Source organism: Halyomorpha halys, unplaced genomic scaffold (assembly GCF_000696795.3).
Source record: "Halyomorpha halys isolate HHAL.00 unplaced genomic scaffold, Hhal_1.1 Scaffold587.1, whole genome shotgun sequence".
Classification (NCBI taxonomy): Eukaryota; Metazoa; Arthropoda; class Insecta; order Hemiptera; family Pentatomidae; genus Halyomorpha; species Halyomorpha halys.
The window spans coordinates 987,372-1,001,371 of record NW_027109405.1 but is presented as its reverse complement, the minus strand read 5'-3'; the positions used below and the strand labels follow the sequence as shown (position 1 = coordinate 1,001,371).

Genomic DNA, 14,000 nt, shown 5'->3' with positions numbered 1-14,000 from the left:
GTTGCGACCATCAATGGAACTCAACAATTTGTGAATTTTTATGAGTAGGTAGATATATAAATGACAGTTTTCCTGATGGTTATACTTTTTATAAATAAGATTTTATTATATTTCTATACTTTACTAGTAAGTAATACTTGAGAATGATATATAAACATTAAGTAAATTAAATTGAATTTGAATATTTATTATCATCATTTAACTAAAAAGTGGCTCTTAATAATTTATATAAAACTCTCATCAATCTTATGAAACAAGACAGGTTAAAGTTGGATATGAGCATATAATTTATTTAATTTACAAATTTACAAAATAGACATAACAAAAAATCATTATTTAAGAAAAAAATGAATTTAAATACATATGTACACATTTACATGAAAAAATAGCTAATGAGTTCTAACAGCAGGGTCTTCAAGCTGTTTGATGGTAAGAGTTGATTTAGGTCCCGTTTGCCAAGTAGTTCCAGTCTGATCAATAACTGATGCGCTGACATTAACAGTGGCCTGTACACTTCCAGAACCAAGGGATACAAGGAACTGAGCTGAGAAGAAGTCTCTGTGTGGTATAACTGTTTGAGTCAGCAAAAGGCCATTTTCATTTACCTAGAGGAATTACACAAAAAATTATATATATCATTAAATAAATTTTTAAACTACTTTTGATTAATATATAACTACGATAATATGACACCTTTTCATTGGAGTTGGGGCGTGGAGATGGATGCGTGGTGAGCGTTATTGTGACCCTCTCAACAGACCTGAAAAGCCCCGCCCTGCTACCATGCTGGATCACTCCTTCCACTTTGACAGCCAACTGCTGACCACTTGTTACGGTTATATATTCACCGTTTGCTCGTGGCTGGGGAGTGACAGCCAACTTTAAAATTAAAATGAATCATTAGTCAAAAAATATATATTTAATCAATCCTATATTATATTAATGAAAACCTACCTTTACACTTGTTGATTGAAGAACTTGAAAGAAATATCTAGGCATACAAAATGTGCTGGTGATAAGTATTTCAACTTGCTCCAATAAGTTTTCTACACTCTGTAAGTAAATTGAAAAAGATTTTATTTATTTTAAGTTAATTATTTAAATACATTATTGATATGAGCATCAAATTACTCTAGCTTGTCAAACTAAATAAGACTGGAGAAACAGTGTACGTTGCTTCATTAGGTATAGGCTTAGTTAAACTAAGACCCGACCTCATACCAAAGCTTTTTTAAACAACCAATAAAATCTACTATTTGATATATCTGACATATCAAGGCTGTCAGAAAAAGATTAATTCTAAATATCAACAATTTAATGCGATAAACCCAGTAAAATATAGGATTCTTACAATACTTAATAAAACAACTTCTGAATCAGAAAAAAAAGAAACATATCACTACCTGATGAACAATTGTTTTAGGTAATTCCATGGGCTGTATAAATTTACTAGCTTCTTTACAAGCTTCCAACATAATAGTTGTCTCCAAGTTACAATCTTGAAGCCTGAAATAAAATTTAAGGTGAGCAATGTGGGGACAAATAGCTTCCAAGGTAATAGCAAAGAAAGTTGTTTCTACTTACGATGAATCTAAAGATGGCTCATCACCTTGATAATTGACTAGAGCAACACAATCAATACTGTGGGCCATCAGCATGCACATGTGCTGTAAACTGTAATTAAATTAAGGACATATAAACAATCAAAACTGCGAATTAATGTTATACTCATCTCTTAACTCACAAACTGTATTTGGCTAACTATATGTAAATAAATAAATAGATCAGTCCTTGAAGGATAGACAATGGTAGAGGTTCCAGTTTCTTGAACTTGACACTGTTTAGTAATATCGGCTATTGATTACCTCAACCAATGGTACTCATTAAGGAATTGATATACCCACAAAGTCTTTGCCAAAATTAAGTTTCCATCCTGATAAATCTACTAATTTTGTGTAAATCATGTGAGTTATAGATTTTGTTGCCCAATATATAGATAATAGAATTTGTTATGAATATGGTGTAGCTCAAACATTTTCAGTAGCAGATAGCTATACAACAGCTAACTGCATTTCATCACTTCTGTTGGGCACAATAGTCAATAGTAATGAGTAAATCAGTAATAAATGTGACTGAGAACAGCCACTAAAAATAAGATAATTCCTCTTAAAGCTCCAGGTTCTGGAGGAAATTCCTTCCCCAGCAAAAATTAGACTGTCAAATGTTAAAAATGTTTTTTAGATGTTCCTTCTGACAATAGCAGAGTGAGAAGCAGGCAAAAAAAACCTTGCAAAAGAGATGGATGCTAGAACTTTGTAGGAGCCCTTTGTCCCATCTAATGGATTCCAGGATTTAATTAAACAATCAATCAAAGTAACAAGAGGAAATTTTTGTAACTGAAGAATATTGAGAGCTTCAACCTTCTAGCTTTATAGTAAGAATAATTAATACAATTAGTAAAACTAAATTTATATTTTAAAACAGATACAAAAAAGGAAGTTTGTAAAAAATGCATAATTAAAATTTTAAAAATTAACAAGAAGTGGTTTTCTCGTTAACTGAGTATTTTTATTTTTAACATACATTATATTCTCTGATGATTTAGGAATATCTTTCATTTATCATCTTTGTGGTTTTTTTTGCTCAGGAGACTAAGAATGTAGGTCAGAATAGAGACAAAAACCAAAAACCCTAAATTGTGTTTCCTGCCCATCCTTCCTTTTCCTCTTAACAACTTATAAATCTCATAACAAAGTATTAAATTAATTGAAGGATACATTTGTAGATTAGTAAGTGAGCCTTGATCAGCATCAAAAGCCGACTGATATAGCTTCCAGTATAATTCTCCACAAGCGCGGAATTCTTTTGCACATTTACGGAGCTAAAAAATAAAATAAAATAAACAATAACCAAAATTTTCTGTTTTACAAACACTAGCTTTTTGTTTTTATTAATAGTATCCAGGAATGATAAACTTTTGATGATTATTCTTACTTGGTTTGTTATGTGACCACAACGTTGAAGTTCATCTCTTGCAGCGGTCACTATAGCAACAGCTATTGCTGGAGGAGGTGAAAAGCAAATACTATTGCAGCATGAAACCAATTGGGAAAAGCAGTTCAGTAATTCACACCTCAAACTAGAGTATTCAGCTTGAAAAGATAGGCTGTTGATTGGACTGCTACCAGCCTAAAAAATAAAAACTCAAAATATTTATCGTACAGTTGTTAAGAAGTATAAGCTAAAACCATAGTTACTGTTGTTTTTATTTCAGAAGGAAAAATATTACAGATAAATGAAAACTAAATTAACATACTATCAGTCAGGCAAGAATACCATAAAAATTTGCTATGTCAAATTAGAGAAGGATGTGTTCTTCAGAATGACATTACTAAGTTATTAAAATATATCAATAAATAAATCTCATGTTTACAGAAGAATCTCTAAATAGGTACAATACCCTCAATGATGTGATGCCAGCATTATAATAAGTAATAGCATTTTCCAATCTGTCTATCTGCGACCCTTCATTTTTTAATGAAGCTTCCGCATTACTGATATGCTGTAGAGCAATTAGCCAAAAATGAAAATGTTCAGAAGAAACTTTACCCTGAAGCTTTTTAATAATGTTATTACAAACTCTAAAGTGACCGTATCTGAAAGAAAAAAAAAACATAAGAATACTAGTCATATATGATTAGAATTGCAAAAAATAAAGTAAAAACTTGCCTTGCAGCAGCCCGAGCAACTTTGTAGTTAGCCCAAAGGTCAGAATTTTCAATAACCAGATCTACAGATGACTGCAATTCCTCGTCCCAATTTGATGGGCGTACAGTTTGGAAAATGATGGTACACAACATTACCTGTGGTAAACATTAGAAAATGTAAATAGTACTAATACATAAAAAAGAAAACTTTGAGACTAACAAAAATGTCCTTATTTTAAAAAATGAAGAAGTTTCCAAATATGCAAACTAGTTTAGAGAATCTCTAAAAAAGAAAGACGACAAAATATGTAATAACAAAGAAAACAACAAACATAAAAAATGTAAAACAAGGACAAAAATATTCAGATTAGGGTACCCATTATAATATAAATTATATTTTGTTTTGAACGTAAATCTAAGAAATGTTATAATGGAAAAGATTATGCATTATGTTAGAAAGATGATGCATGGATTATACTACTTGTATGTAGGACAAAATTTCTGTAAACAGTATGGCTTATTTTGTAAACGACAGAAAAATTGACAATACAGAATAAAAAGTATAGAAAAAGTTTTGGTGCCTTAGTAAGCTATGGAAATATCAGTAATATTTAAAAATATTAATTAAATAAGAAAGCCCTTGGTTTTAAATTTACTGAAAATAATCCAAAGAACAATGAAGATTTTGCAAATATTTTCTTTTTAAAAAATTGTTCTATCTAATCATCAATAACAGAAAAAATCTACTATACCTTTGTTGAAATATGATCACTTATAGAAGAAATGCAAATTTCTTGAATTTTTTTAGTAAGATCACATAAATAAGGCTCTAATACTCCAGGTTCTAAACTCCCGATTCCTCCTAAGGCTTGGCACAGTAACAAACTTGATTCTTCTAGATATAAAAAATAAAAAAATAAAATACTTTTTATTACAAATACTTGGCTATAATCATAAGTGAAATAGATATTAACCTGATGCATTTTCAAGTTGTGAGGCTATGAGTTCTATAAATCTGTTGGCAAGTGGTTTATGAACCTTGCACAATGTCACAGCACTTTGTAAGCAAGAGGTAAGTACATATTTCTCAATGTCACCCTTGTTGCATGTAACAAGTAGCAGCAATAAGGATTCCACGGTGCTAAGATGTTCTTCAACATCGGAAATAGGTAAGCCCTCTTGAAAACTGAAAAGGATACAATGACAATAATGTTGGTTATATATTGCATCCATATTTGCTTCCAGGATTACATATTATAATTAGTAATGATTTATTTTTAAAATATATTATCTGATTAAAGAAATAAAAAATTTTTCATAAAATTATAATTTAAAAGAGACAGTCAGAGAGCTACAGTCAAGAAGAATGTTTCGACCCAGTATCAGGGCTATTGTGATGGGTAGAGATGTACAATAATGGACAAAGCACCTTCAAATTCTAAATTCCTTCTTTGAATAATATTATTGTTTAAATAACAATAAGCTCCCAAATTTTTAATCGAATCGAGTCCAGTTGTTTTATAAAAATAAGTTTTGAGTAGATTTGAGTAATACAACTTGATATTAGAAAAAAAAATGCAGAACTGTTTTCTGTAATTTAACAAAAACCATCTGCCGCTTCCTCACCTTTTCTATTGGGCAGACACATAACTACAGGAAATTCTCATACAGTTCTGTTCCTAGAAAAGTAACTTAAATCAAGTTCTGCTTGACAAAAATGTGTATACACACTTAAAGCCATGCTTTTTAGCCTTTAGATTATCCATAAATTTTTGTATATAATGTGCATGCAATTTTAATAGCTTTATTTTACATTCTAATTGATTTTTTAACGATTTTGTTGGATAAAAAAATTCAATATTTCTTCCAAGTGATATAACTTTATTTGCTTTGATGTTAAGTCGTTCCTGGTAGAAACTGCTTAATGATGTAACTCTGATATGATTAAAAATATGGTTAAATAAAACAGGGACTGCCTGTACCTATATTTAAAGGTTTGAGGATAAATGTTATAATTTCTATTCATTTTTTAATAAATAGATTAGATTTTCTATTTGAGAAAAATATACAGGAGAGGAGCCATTTTGGAATATAATGTATGTCAACTGAAATAAATTTGCCCAAACATAAGCGAAAATAGAAGTGGAATTTAATAAAATTGGTATGGGACCAACAGATTCCCTGTGTGTGCAGTGTACAGATTCCCAACTACAAATTCAGCCCAAATACAGCAGAAGGGCTATTTTAGAATGGTTATGAATATAGGTACTTCAAGGAAAATATATAAGCAAGTGTAAAAGGGAAAGTAGTGGCTGGAATTTGATTAAATTGGTGTAGGACCAACTCACACAATCCCTTGATATTTCATCAAAATAATGTTATCGTTAATGGTTATTGTACTGGGCCATTCGAAAGCTCAGGTAGCTGGTTTGAATCCGGCCTTTGGTGCTGACTTTTTTGATTGAGTGGCGGTGGCACGAAATGAAAAACAAGACCCTCCCCCATAGTTAAAAAAATCACCTACAGATACCCCCTCCTCTCAAAAAAAGGTAAATTAAAGCAGGGTTAAAATTATGTAAATATAAGTGAAAAGAAAATTATATATAAATGAACAAAAAGAAGAAATAAAAATAGTTATAATATAAAATAGACAATGATAAGATTATAAAAAAATACGCTAACAATTAGGTTAAAAATGAACAGGAGACGTAATAACACGTAAAAATAGAAAAGCAGATATGAGAAAACAAAATTTAGCACACTAAAAGATGGAGAATAAAGAGGTTAGTTGAGATTAAATTAAGGTCGATAAAGAATAAATAAAAATAAAAAACAATAATAATAATAAATTAGTAAAGAACAAATCAGGACTCCCAACTGGAGCAGGTGGGTGGTCCTGATGTGTCTGGGGCATAACATTGGCAAATAAATAGTTGCTAACTATTTTTAGTTTTCTTTTGACCCCCCCCCCAACCATTTTCTGCATAATCAAATGAATTAAATAAATTATACTATAAATAAAAATACAAATAATACAGTCAATCATTTGTATATGTAATACAAATTTATTTCTGTAAAGATTTTCTAAATTGTATGCGAAACGGTTCAGGAACTAAGAATGAAAGGTCTATAAAAATTTGAGAGATCATCCTTACCCTGCCTTATATTGTTTAGGAAGTAATATTGAATTGAAAAAGAGAGAAATTATAATAATAATAATAAAAAAAAAACACTAACCAAAAATTAACCATGTTTGTTAATATTTTGACAGATTTCGCAGAGATTAACCAATTACTAGAATAACATGTCTCCTGGCAGAGCTTCATCAATTCTGAATCTACAAAAAATAAATAAATAAACATAAATATACTTTAGTACTTAATTTTATAAATATCAAGATATTATATAATATATTTATAAAGTCAATTTAGATATTACTTCAATTTTATTTTAAATAGTAAAATAAATGTAATTATTTGGTAAAGGATTTTATAACTTAGATATCAATGTCATATTTTTAACACAAATCACAAACCAATTAACAGCAGTAAACAAGAATAAGATTTAAAACAGAGTTAAGGAGCTTCTGTCAACAATGTAATTATTGCAAAATACACAAATGAAGATGCCAGCAAGTTGTCAAGATTTAGTAAAGATTTACCAATAAACCCAGAAGAGCCATGAAAATCAAGGTTAAATAAAACAAAGGAATATATTGTTTCTTTTCTTATATAAATTGAAAATATATAAATGTTGACAAAAAGTTTATATATTCTGATAAATGCAACATAGTGTGGGTGAAACACAGCTTTCATTAATAAATAATACTTGCTTATTAGGGTTACTTAAAAAGGGGAAGAGGAAGATGCTGAGACAAATATTTAATAAGAATGGTGGTGTGCAGCCTTAAAAACTGAAAAGGAACTAAATACAAACTAAAACAGGGGTAAATATAAATGTTTTCAAGAAATAGAGATAAGACAAGTGCAACTCACACACAAAGTTATTTTTAAACTAAACAGTAACAATAAAATATTGTTACTTAAGCTATAATTATAAACCTTATAATACTGAAAAAAATCTTTATATCATTTTTAAAAAATAAAAACCAATGCATCATTCTTGAAACATCTCAGAAAAATGTTCTGAGTCAGAAAAAAATCATAAAAGTACCATACCTCTAAAGAATTCTGAATATATCCTCAAAGAATGTCTGGAATTCAACAAGATTTAGAAACAAAAACTAAAAAAACAATCATTTTAAAGTTGTTCCTTCAGCTAAAAAAAACTATACATTGCAAGGCAGTATAAATAAATAAGAACCACCCTTTTAGCCTTGGATTACACATAGACATTAAACTCAACAGATGAAATATTGTTAATGATCCTTACAAGAATAGAAGAGGCAGTTCAAATAAATATAAGAATTAAAGAATTATAAAAAATCAAGTACATTTTGAAATATCTCCTTGATATAAATACCTGGATCAACATATTCTTGACAGATAACGGGAGATTTTGTAAGGATTATGAATATATCAAGTGCATGACTTATAACTGCTTCATGGTGTGAATTTCTTGCGAGATGGATTGTCTTTGTTACACAAGTTTGTGGCCATAAGTGAGGCCCCACTTTGGCTAATTGATGTAAACCAGTCAAAGATGCTTTTTTAACAGCCCAACGTTTGTCTTTCACCAGAAAGTCCAGTAACAACTCTACCTAACAATAAATACAGAGAAAGATCAAAGTTAAAATTAATAGTTCTTATGCATTAGTTTTTAGTGGTTTACTATGTTTTTAGAGTGCTAAATCTGAAGTAGTCAAACATAAATTTTTTGTGAAATCATTTATTTGGTATAATTCTTATCTCTACAATATTATATTTTATCTTCTATTAGTATCAATCAACTACTATCTACTTAATTTATTGTTATGTATATTATTATTTTCTCATTTTGTTTTTTCAGTCTTGATGAAGACCTGAAATTCAGGTTGAAACGTCGGCACAAATAAATAAGTTATATTTGTGTATTTTTGCTGTCCGCACTTCTGACCATCTTCTCATGTCAATCTACAGTCAACTATTAGCACCTCTTTCAGTAAAATAGATTCTTTTATTAAATTAAATTTAATGTTTATTAAATAAAAAACTTCTTCTTTTGGTATGACAGACAGTGGAGATCCAAGACCTTGCGCGATGTACTATGGAAATACATTGTGTGGTTCTTGACAAGGTTTTTATAGGGTGGGTTCGTCACTCCCACCCCTATTTTTACGAGTGCCACCCATAGGCTAACAGGCCTCACAAATGCCTGAGAGGAGACTGTGAGTGAGTATTATGTAATTGTATGCTTGAAAAAATCCTGGGTAGGGCTGGGGCTCGAACTCAAAACCTTTGAGTTGGTAGTCAGGCGCGTTAACATGCTGCTATCGCCCCCCCCCCCAAAAAAATAAAATAATAAAAAGCTTAGAAAGGATTAATAACAAATACATACAGCAGAAAAAATAAATGAATTAAAAATCAGGTGGGTAAGTGCAGCAACTTAAAAATAAAATATGAACCATGTTTTAAATAAAAATAAAACAATAACTTTTATTACACATTTTCCTTACTTGACTAGGTATGTCAACCAGAGTAGCAGCAGCCAGTTTGGTCAATGTATTCAATGTTGTAACTACAAAGTCTTTTGCAGGATATTTTGGTAGCAAATCTGTGCACACCGTTCTGACCTAGAAAACATAAAATATTAAAATTTGAATAAATATTTTTGAAGTTTCTTGAACCATAAAAACATAAATAAATCATGATTACTTAATGAAAAAAAAAAAAATACTGACCATAGCTGCAGTAGATGTATCATGATGCATATGCTGTAGTATAGGAATGAGTTGCAGTTTCATATGGGCAGGGGTAGCTAATCCTCGAATCATATCAGAAATTTTATTGCACATACCAAGAGCAAAAGATCTATAAGATTATAATTTAATATAATTAAAGACTGATTATTATACAAAATTGAAAAAAATATAATGTACATGTAACATACATTTAATGTAACTATATTGTGTTAATTTGTTTACTTCTAGATTTGAACAAAAAACACAACATAAAGCACACAAATAAAAATATACTAATTTTGAAATATTTAACTCTAATAATACAAAAGTTCCAAGTACTATTCAACTTAACTTGAATACAAATGGGCGTAATGTTTACCTATCCTTAACTTCCTCTATAAAAGTGTTATACAAATACAGATTTGTTTGTACACAGAACTGTACTAAGATAATGTAATTCCTTTAATTAGAGTCTATATTCACTTAGGGTTTCACTTTTCACCCTTCACAGAATGTAAATACTTTTACTGATAAATAAGAGAAAAAGGTATTGTTAGTCGGACAGAAATAAAAATAAATATCGGACCTTTAGCATAAATAAAGCCTGTCCTTTCTAAAAAATTGATATATATTTCGATTTCATTTGTAATCGTGTGAATACTTAATGGTACAGCAAGTAACTTAAATATTTTTTAAAATTATTTTCACAGTTCCAATATGAATTTTTATTAAATTTCAACATTATGACCTCAAATTTACAGAAAAACCCTTAGTTCAATTATATAAATATAGAAAAACCTTACTTTGACTGAGCAGCAAATTGCATAGCAGCATAGATGGCAGCTTCCACTTCAACACTATCATGGGAATCCAAACTTCGCCTGATGCTGTGATGAACCTGCTGTCTTTCAGGTATTACACCAGCAACACTACCCAAAGTTTGTAAAGTTAAAGCTCGTGCAACCTGTAAATTAAAATAGATTTATGACTTTATAAAATATAAATTAGATCAGATCAAACTTATAAGTTCCCAGATGAAGACAATTTATAATATAAGTAACAAAAAAGATTACGAATTCATGAATAACTTGATTATCCAAGCTGATATAACTAAATATTTATCTAAATATAGGTCAAAGTTTTTCTGAAATTTTCTTCCATAAAATGTGGGGTACTTATATTCAAGATTGACTTATATTCAAATTTGAACAAGGAAAATTTGATTTTGGCCAGACTTTAAGTCACTTCATAGCTTAGTTTAATTTTTATTTTCATGAACGACTAAATAAAGTTTATATTAATAATAATTTAAAATGTGCTTACTAATTATCTTTCAATTTGGAGTGAGAAAACAAAATTTGTTCAAAATGGAATAAGATATGATAAATATGTCGAAAGCAAATGGTGTTTAAACTGAGTTAGAATGAAAACGATAATTACATAAAACCAAAACAGAGTAATATCAGACTGATAAGAATTGAATTAAGTTACAATACCAACCTTAATTAAGCCAAATCTTAACCTTAATTATGTCAGGAATTGAGATTTAAGAATATTAACCTAATTAGGAAAGTTTAAGCAGAAACGAAAAGGATGAAAGGAAATGATCAAATACGCGCATTCATAAGTGCAACCGATGAAAAGGGATTTCTCTCAAATTTGTTCGTTTTAGATAGAGCTATCATCTGAGATAATTTGATGTAATTAGGATAATTCTGAAACATTATGGTCTTTATGTATTTAGTGCCTAAGTTAAATATTTTTGTTTCTTTTTGTGATATTTATATCAAATTAGGAAATAGGTTTCTTATTTGAAGATTAGTTTTCTTCCCAAAAACTTTTCTCTTGAAATTTATTTTCCAAATGGGGGATCAGTTTAAATCCTTGGTTGACATATGCATAGCAAATTAAAAAAAAATTATATACTTACTGGGTCATTAGAATGAATAACACTAAACACACGTTTGATGAATTCATCCACATTCAAGATTTTGTCGAGATGTTTTTCACTTTGTTGGCAAACTCGTAAAACCCAAAGGCGAAGAAAGTTATTACTAAAAAAAAAAAAAAATAATAATAAAATTTTATAAAACTTTTACAAAAGTCAAACAAGAAATTACTAATACTGTAACCATACAATGCAAGTTACATGTAAGTTACTAATCTAATATGAAGCTTGATATAAATTCCAAACAAAAGGTAAGTCTACCTTTACAGACTGAAATTCAATAAGTAGCACTTTGGCTTGAAGTTGGCTAGAATATTGTTCCAACGCTCAATTGAAGAGCCTTATAAAAAAAAAAAAAAAAAATTAATTTCAATAGAAATAAGAGAATAGTCTTAGGTTCAGTCAGTTTTATGAGAATAACTGAGTAGCTAATTGTATCAAGCACCCAGCCTTTTTTTTCAAACCTCTTAACAAGATTATATGTACTAGTACTTGCACCAATAGGGAAAACCAGCCCAGCAAGTAGACACTTTGCTAACTCCTGATAGTTGCCACCTTCTTGACCTAACCAGAGTGGGATTGTCAAAACTCATTTAACAGGAATACTAACAAATAAATAATAACAGACCAAATGTAGGAGTCAAAATCACACCACTCAAAACCAGGCACCTTCAAACCTTCGCCCCAATGTGCTATACAATCACAGCCTTCCAATTGAGAAACTAAAAGTGGAGACCTCGAGGACGCTACTGCCAAGACTGTCCCTGTGCGGTGAAGAACCACACCCTGCTCGAGGTGGCCCTGCTTCTGACTGAACACGGTAGATAAATATCCCTGGTGACAGGCAGCAGAGCTACCAGTACTGGCATGGAACCGAAGACAATAGAGATTGGCTGGGTCCTAACCAGATAATCAACTGCAAGGGAACAAATTTTACAAATGACCCAGAAGTCGGAGATATTGGCTGAAAGGTGCACAGTCTCCTGACATCTTTTATGATGGCTAAGGAAAACTGGACATCATGCATTTCTGCCCAAAATGAATATTTTAACTTGTGGATTCTCACTGAGAAGAACAAAGAATAGGAATTGTGAAAATATAAGTATAACTGACCACCATACATTTTTATACATCAACTTCTTAACAATATCATAATTGTTATGAGTCTTACAAAACATTAAAAAGGCCACTGCTTAAAAAAAAAATGGCTGCTCATTATTCAAAAAGATGTTTGTTTTCATATTGATTCATTTAATTTGTAATTCCTCCTCTCATCTCTATCTTAATTCAGAGCTTGTTGTAAGGGCATTAATATTAAATTAAAATATTTTAGTTGTCTATTAGCATAAATATTTATTAAAACATTTAAAGTTTTATTACAGCATATTTTATATATTTTTTTTACTGCATATTCCACATTTCATTTTTTGCACATTATATGGCGAATTCTTCAGCTTTTTTTACTGCATAAAAATCTGGACTCTGGTAATGATTCACCAATAAGTACAAACAAGTAGCATCTGAATTTTTCACAATTCATCAAGTTAAAATCTGTGTGAATAGCTTTCTCTTAATCGCATAGCTTTAATATATAAACCAGAAAATTTTGGTACTTAAGTAATAGAATTGCTAAACTATTTCTGTTACAAGTCATAATCTACTCTATTATATTATTCCTACTTTAATTGGACCATAGCTGTTGACTTCTAGTCAGTCAAAAGGGGTCGAAAAAAAACCCCATGGAGTCTGTCAGTGGAGACTGAGCCTATTTTCCCTCGAAAATGACAGTTTATGGCATCAGGTTGTAATCCACAACAGAAATGTAGTTTAACAGTTCTAATACATAAATAAAAAAATGGTTACAAATATTGAGAAAAAAATTCAGGAAATGACAATCAATTAAATATTCCTAAATAATTGAGATTTTATGATTTAAAAAGAAAATGAAACAAATCATACAAATATACCAACAGATTCTTACCCAACTCGGAAAATGTCAGCAAGTTTCAGAAAAGAAGAATTTATCAGAATGGGAAATGGATATTTTTCAAATAGCCTAGGAAACCTCACAATTGCTTCACATTGTTCCCCAACTTTACCTGATCTCAAACCTTTTGAAAAACACAAAGAAAATTTGTTTAATATATAAATAAAAAAGGATTTCACAAAATCATTAACTAAAAATTGTAAGTTAAATATTCTGGATTTAAAAACATGTTTTTTTAACTCTTGCCTTTGTCTAACTCAGTCAAAGCTGAATTTGCGTCTTGTTCTGGTTCCCCAAGACTTTCATTTATCGGAGCGAACCTAACTCCACTCATAATTACTCTACTTTAACACTTAAACAAATCGGAGTAAGCCTTAAGTTAAATCAGAAGCAAAGGTAACCTCAGGGCGCCACCGCTGTTTAGATACAGGTTAACAGCCTGCCAATCGTCTACGGGAATCTTTAATGCTACTGCCATGTTGATGGTGGGAAAGGTGTAGGGAGTAGGCGACTTTCGGT

At 30.2% G+C, this 14,000-nt stretch overlaps 1 protein-coding gene across 1 annotated transcript; it reads right to left on the bottom strand.

The window, feature by feature from the left end:
• Positions 1-263: 263 nt before the first annotated feature.
• Positions 264-13,866, bottom strand: INTS7 (Integrator complex subunit 7). The gene is made up of 19 exons (XM_014426631.3): positions 13,728-13,866; positions 13,476-13,605; positions 11,477-11,600; positions 10,350-10,510; positions 9,547-9,676; positions 9,322-9,438; positions 8,190-8,427; positions 6,945-7,044; positions 4,682-4,893; positions 4,460-4,602; positions 3,730-3,863; positions 3,461-3,656; positions 2,995-3,189; positions 2,778-2,881; positions 1,585-1,674; positions 1,404-1,506; positions 955-1,053; positions 694-879; positions 264-605 (listed from the first exon to the last, which is right to left on the bottom strand). Exons 1-19 carry the CDS (start codon positions 13,813-13,815, stop codon positions 390-392), a joined length of 2,766 nt encoding a protein of 921 aa, XP_014282117.1. The 5' UTR covers positions 13,816-13,866; the 3' UTR covers positions 264-389.
• Between the last annotated feature and the right edge of the window lie 134 nt (positions 13,867-14,000).

Excerpts from the sequence above, each read along its gene's own strand:
- INTS7 (XM_014426631.3), bottom strand. The coding sequence starts at position 13,815 with ATGAGTGGAGTTAGGTTCGCTCCGATAAATGAAAGTCTTGGGGAACCA. Across the intron at positions 11,601-13,475 it reads GCTGACATTTTCCGAGTTGG|TAATAACTTTCTTCGCCTTT; the intron begins GTAAGAATCTGT and ends TTTTTTTTTTAG. Across the intron at positions 10,511-11,476 it reads TTATTCATTCTAATGACCCA|GTTGCACGAGCTTTAACTTT; the intron begins GTAAGTATATAA and ends TTTAATTTACAG.